Source organism: Triticum dicoccoides, chromosome 1B (genome assembly GCF_002162155.2).
Source record: "Triticum dicoccoides isolate Atlit2015 ecotype Zavitan chromosome 1B, WEW_v2.0, whole genome shotgun sequence".
Classification (NCBI taxonomy): domain Eukaryota; kingdom Viridiplantae; phylum Streptophyta; class Magnoliopsida; order Poales; family Poaceae; genus Triticum; species Triticum dicoccoides.
In genome coordinates this window covers 408,597,358-408,603,702 of record NC_041381.1, presented here as the reverse complement: position 1 = coordinate 408,603,702, position 6,345 = coordinate 408,597,358, and the positions used below count along the sequence as shown (strand labels likewise).

At 47.5% G+C, this 6,345-nt stretch overlaps 1 protein-coding gene and 1 pseudogene across 1 annotated transcript; one reads left to right on the top strand and one right to left on the bottom strand.

The window, feature by feature from the left end:
- Positions 1-741: 741 nt before the first annotated feature.
- On the top strand, positions 742-3,660 carry LOC119338007 (SUMO-conjugating enzyme SCE1-like). Its single transcript, XM_037610299.1, has 5 exons — positions 742-902; positions 992-1,075; positions 2,945-3,097; positions 3,179-3,292; positions 3,377-3,660. The coding sequence occupies exons 1-5, from the start codon at positions 831-833 to the stop codon at positions 3,437-3,439; spliced, it is 486 nt and encodes a 161-aa protein (XP_037466196.1). The 5' UTR covers positions 742-830; the 3' UTR covers positions 3,440-3,660.
- Positions 3,661-3,990: 330 nt separating this feature from the next.
- Positions 3,991-5,136, bottom strand: LOC119305836 (annotated as a pseudogene).
- Positions 5,137-6,345: the final 1,209 nt, after the last annotated feature.

Genomic DNA, 6,345 nt, shown 5'->3' with positions numbered 1-6,345 from the left:
ACCGGTGGCATCAAAAAAGGCTACCGTCGTAGCAAAAAGCATCGCTGGTCCAGCAGGATGAACTCCTGTGGTAGCATTCCTGAACAAAAATGCTACAACCAGTATTTCGAAAGGTTGGAACCAGTTGTTTCATGAAAAAGATGCAAAAGAAACATATTTTTGAAGAAAAAGCTTGAACAGAATGATTTTCAAAAAAGATACAACCGGTTTAGCAAAAGCTACAACCGATGATCCAGAAAGCTACAACCAGTTAGCACAAAAAATCGGGCAGATCTTCCACCGCCATGGCTGCTGCGCGAGGGAGGGGGAGGAGGGTCGCCGGAGTTGCAAAACAGGGCCATGCCCATCGGTGAGCTCGTGTTTTATTTCGTGGCGTCGGAGGTGCTCGCAGCAGCGGGCTCGGAGTTGTTTCTACGACAGCAAACTCACAGCCGGTGGAGCGGGCAAGGCCATAACTACTGCGGGAGGAAGAGAGACGGAGAGGAGAAGCGAGATTGGGAAGGGAGAGAAACAGAGAAGGGAGATGATAGATAAGTGTTTGGATGGATAAGAAAGGAAGGGGGGCGGTGCGCGGGTAACATGGGAAGGGGACACGTCTGATGAGAGGAGCAGCGAGCGTTCAATCTATGTATGTGCCGCGTGCGACCGGCCCAACGTTTGGCCGGCGCACCGGCCACAAACGTTTCCCAAAGAGATTTCCCTAGAAAAAAGAGAGGAAAAGAGATAAAAGGGAAAGGAAGAACTAACGCATCGTCGTCTGCGAAGACTGCGAAACCCAAACCCCAGACTCAGCGACAGAGAGCAGCCAGTAGCCTCCTCCGCCGCCACCCATGTCAGGAGGAGGGATCGCGCGGGGCCGCCTCGCGGAGGAGCGCAAGGCCTGGCGCAAGAACCACCCCCATGTCCGTATCACCCCCCTCCCTGTTAGCGTCTCACCCCCCGCCCCTCCTACCGGGGATTCGGGTCTTGATCTGGTCCTTCTGGTTCGCAGGGATTCGTCGCGAAGCCGGAGACGGTGGCCGACGGGTCGGTGAATCTCATGATCTGGAACTGCACCATCCCCGGAAAGCAGGGGGTAAGTACCTGAGTAACTGTGGAGCGCCCGATTCGATCTGGTTTGGTCTGTGAGGCAAAGGGCTTGTCTTTGATAGTGATATATTGCGCAATCGCCTCTTGCGTGTGTGTGAAAATTGAGGGTTTCTGGACTTTCGTGGTATTATTACAGTAGTAGACTACTAAAACTAGGTTCGATGGGTGCTTTGGCCTATGTCTGGTGGTTCATCTATGGATTATGTTACCTATTTGTTGGACTGGGTATTAGGAACTGTGATGTTATTCGTGACAAATTACTAATCTTCAGTTCTTCCTCGTCGTGTATCTGTTACCCCAACCTAGGAGCTATAGAACTAATGTGCCTTCTGTCCATACTTTGCGTACAACAAAACTGTAATACAACATCAGTGGCAACAAAGCCTTGATTCCCAAGCATGTTTGTGCAGGCTAGAGATGAAACACACAACATGAGTCACAGGAACCCAAGCAAAAAGTTAATGATTTTGGCCACATGATACTTTTCTATAACACGATTCGCCTTTACCCATTTTGATGTGACCAGGGAACTCAAGTTATCTGGTCATGCCTTTTTTATTTTTTTGAGGAATCAGGCAGGTGTACTGCCAATGCATTTAAGAAGAAAAGAAGTTTTTACATGATCAAACAATCAGGTCCAAAAAGATCAGACCTCAAGAAAAGAAAATTAATAACGACTACTCGTGTCTAGTGGTAGTGGGCGCTGCGAAACAAACCCATCAAAACCCAAACATCACCGAGCTTTAGAAGATAAACATCATGCTTAATGCGCTCAGCTAGACGTTTCTGTACCTGTGCATTGCTCAAAAACGCGTCTGTTATGTTCCTTAATATGTGCCAACTGCAGTAGCTATATGCTACAGCTGAGTGTAGACAAGCCGTAGGAGTATGCAATTCACCTTACGGTGCTGCTCATCCATTCATGTGTATATATAGTGCACTTTACAAAAGAGGCACAGAGCGCAGTCCACGGTTTTCACAAGGCACGCCGTGCGCAAGAAGTGGTGATCTTGTGCGGCGTGCGTGGCTGCGTGAGACCAGAATGTGCAGCTAGGGTGATTGCTAATTGCACTGAGAGTCTGAGATCAAAGAGTCGTCAGCTCGTCACTGATAGCTGCTGAAAAAGAAAACCTCCAGGCTGCTGGCAAAGTGAACTGATGATGAGCAAGGTGTAATGTTAGCTTATCAAATCAGTTTTGGCCATGAGAGTCCACATGCCAAAAGAGTAGGATCAGGCATGTAGAGTTTTCAGGAAGCTCATCACATAGGGTGATAGGGAGCACATGGTGTTGTTTGGGATGCCATGGTTAGAAATATTTTTATTGGTGAGAAGTCTTTCCTGAAGCCAAAGCCAAAGAAACTATCGGTACTTATGTTCCATTTTTATAGTCCATACCTTGGTGAGGTTGACACTACAATAGGATCCCTAAAATGGCAAATGTAGGCAGGAGAGGCTGAATACGACCTGTTAGCAGATGCCATGCTTTCCTGCTGCCGTTTTTGAGACTAGTGGGAAAGGATTCACAACAATGCCAGAGACATGCAAAGTTGTTGGATCAACAGGGGGAGTAGGACGGAATTTCTGTATAGATAGATAATGTGCAGTCAAACCATTCTGCCTTGCATCTGGTGGACTTTGCTAATCTCTTGCATCTGTTTTCCCAGTTGTGTGATATGACTGTTATGGTGAATATATGTTCTTCACTTTGTATTTCTCTTTCTTGTTTTGTCATGCTGTTAACTCATTGCTCACTTTGTATATCTCTTTCTTGTTTTGTCGTCCCTGTTAATTCATTCCAAAAGGTCTGGATTTTTTGACTGAAGTGTCTTAACTACTCCCTCTTCATTTGCGCAGACTGATTGGGAAAGTGGATACTACCCACTTACTCTCCACTTCAGTGAGGACTACCCTAGCAAACCTCCCAAGTGCAAGTTCCCGCAGGGTTTTTTCCACCCAAATGTCTATCCTTCAGGGACGGTCTGCCTCTCGATTCTTAATGAGGATAGTGTAAGCGCAGCAAAGCTATTTACTTAGGTTTTATTGAAATGGCACACCACCAAATTTACAGTCCAAGTTGCATATTCTCAGGGTTGGAGACCTGCCATCACTGTTAAGCAGATTCTAGTTGGAATACAGGATTTGCTTGATCAACCTAATCCAGCTGATCCTGCCCAGACTGATGGTTATCACCTCTTTATCCAGGTTAGAATTAAAAACTGAACAAGATTCTTTCATCCGTTAGTCCTTCAGTATCATCCATTCACATTGTTTTCTTTTGCTTTGCAGGATCCAGCAGAGTACAAGAGACGCATTCGGCTGCAGGCCAAGCAGTACCCTGCTCTGGTTTGAGGATCCAACGTAGCAGTCTAAAATCATAAATTACCGCACCTGAAAATATGAAGTATGACTAAATATAACCGAAAGCGGGGTATTGTGGAGAGCTTTCCATTGTGACCGTGGACATTTGTGACGTGTGGTCTGGTGTTGACCAAACAAAAATCAGGTCCTTCTGCTTGAATGATGGATGTGTGGATACTTTTAAACTTGACTCCTTGATTGTGTCTTCTTGACTTTTTTGTGTGTGATTGTTTCGGTGATCTCTTCAAAAATAATTTGATGTGAACACTTCCTTTTAAAGGAAGAGGTAAAAGAAGGGGCAAGGGCAACCCAGTTGAACCCTAAATACAGTAGGACTTTAAAAAGGGGACGGGTGTTCAATAAAGTTAATGATTCTCTGTAGGCGATTTCTTGTCAGGAGAATTGATCTGTGCTTGTTATTTTTACAAATCAGTATTCTTGTGGCTTGGTGTTATTAGGGTTGTAGCAACTTTAGTCTGTCCACCAGCCACCTCTGATTGCACGGAAAAGTTAATTGAACTAGGGTGTTTTTAGACACAATACAACCTGCAAATGTTTTGCTTTGATCGTGCTGCAGAGTTTTACACTATCAGTCGTGCGTCAAACCCCCCCGTGGTTCACATGGACAGGGGCAACGCGCGACGGTGTCCTAGAGAAAGTAAGGAACGAAGCAACGAAAAACGGTAGAGGGCAACGATCATCCCAGCAGAGCACCGCAGAGCGTTGTCAGTGTCACAGCCCCTGCTTCTTGTGCCGTGCCTCAGACCTTCGCTTCGGCTCCTATTTGAAGTTGGCGCGAGCCTGGTACGTGAGCCCGATGCTCCAGCTCGCCGGCGCGGCGTCGGCGGCGATGATGGTCAGCCCGGTGGTGTAGGAGGTGAGCTTGAAGCTGAGCGCCTGGCCGCCGAGCTGCCCGAACGCCTGGTACGAGGCGCCCCAGTTGTGGCTCATGCGCAGCCACCCCATGCCGCCATTGCCCTTCACCCACATCTCCCCGACGTCGCCGGCGCCGCCGACGTTGGTGACGTACACCAGCAGCCAGTGCGGGTTCCCCTGGAACGCGAACCGGATCCCGCCCTTGCGCATGCACGGCACCCTGCGGTACATGACGGGGACGATGCCCGCATGCCAGTCGGCCATCTTCTTGAAGGCCGGGATGGCGAGGTCGAAGTGGGTGCGCGGCGGGTTGCACCAGCCGCCGTTGTTGGTGTCCTGCGCCCAGTTGGGCGGGCACAGGTTGGTCGCGGTCACCGTGATCACCGGCGAGCCCCTGTAGCAGGCCGTGGCTTTCACGCACCGGATCTGGTAGCACGTCCCGCACCCGTAGCCGTCCAGGACAGCGTCGAGCTCAGCGCCGCCGTGTCCGCGCCGTACCCCGCCGTGATATCGTACCCGCACGCCCCGCCTGCGAGAACACAAGAACTAGACATTAGCATAACAAGAAACAAGCATGCATGGTCATTGACCAATGTAGTACGTGTGCAGTGCAGGCTACGTACCCATCGTCTCGGCCGTAGCCTCGTCGCCATAGAACGTGGCGTGGGCGGGAGTCCACTGCATGGCCCTGAACCTGGCGTCCACGGTGGTGGCCACGCCGGCAAGGGAGACGAGGAGGACCAAGACGGCCGCGGACTTGGACTTGGACGCAGCAGAAGCCATTGCCTTCGCTTCGCTTTGCCTTGTAGTAGTGCTCTCTTCTTGGCTGAGTTCTGTCAGAAGATGGCATGGGGCGAGTGGATTTATAGTGTGCACTACGTCGGATTGGATCAATCAGTGTGGTGGTTAGATCAGCCGGTGATGATTGAGGAGGAACATATATCGTTCAATCTTCGGGCCAAGTCGTGCCTGCACGCAGTCGCGAAATCGTGCAGATTTGTACGGCGTGGCATACGTGCGGGCAAGGAACCGAGCTGTACTCTGTTATTCTGCCGTTTTGCTGGTAGACCGGATTTTGTATGTTTTTCTCCTTCGAAAAGGAATTTCGCACGTTGGAACTGTGTCTTTTAATTTCTGATCACGATATGTTATTTTTTCTGGGAGAGATCGGATAGGTTAACATTCTTATTCTATTTTTTTTAAACTAGCACAAATGCCCGTGCGTTGCAACGAAAAAAAAAACGGTTCCTATGAATGGGCCAGGTCGAGCAACGATGCCATAAGACAATGGATGGATCGTTGATCAGGACATGCATGGGTATGATTCCCAGTAAATTAATTTGACTGAAGAGCGTAACTTTATTGTTAATTCATTCTTTAGGTGACTATTGGTACATTCTATAATTTAAAAGTAGAACATGAAATAAATAGCAATATTAACAAATCTGAAGTAATAGCAGCAGCAAGCTAACAAATCGAGGTGATAGTTGCAGTAAGCATCTACTCAAAAATAATAATACAGCAAGCATAATCTGCTCATACTTTTTAGTTAAGAATTTTTTGTGTGTGTGTGGAACTCACATCAAAACATATTTTATCAGAAAAAATTATAGACACTTATCTTTTCTTGGAGGAATTCATATTAACATGTTTGATGCTTCCTAGGTTTGAATTGAATCTGTAAATATATTCCACGAAAAGAAAGAATTTGTAAAATATATGCTCGATAACCTGAACTGAAGCTATGACTGAATTTTCCCTCATGTTACTTCTTATGTTTATTATCTATATCTACTATGTGCTTCTTTTAACTAAAAGAAATATAGCCAATTTAGTTCACAAATGACACCAAGATGACCAGATCATACGTTCAAGTCACAGTCCACCCCTCGTCTCCTACTATGCAACCACACAACTAGAGATGCGTACCAGAGCACTAAAGCGAACAAAAAAACCCAGGGATGCTTCCTTCCCGATGCATGTTGTTCTTGATGCCGAAGGACCGTGGCTTGTGTAGAGAA

Coding starts and splice junctions, on each gene's coding strand:
- LOC119338007 (XM_037610299.1), top strand. CDS start 831: ATGTCAGGAGGAGGGATCGCGCGGGGCCGCCTCGCGGAGGAGCGCAAG. Junction 1,076..2,944: donor CCATCCCCGGAAAGCAGGGG/GTAAGTACCTGA, acceptor TCATTTGCGCAG/ACTGATTGGGAAAGTGGATA. Junction 3,098..3,178: donor CGATTCTTAATGAGGATAGT/GTAAGCGCAGCA, acceptor GCATATTCTCAG/GGTTGGAGACCTGCCATCAC.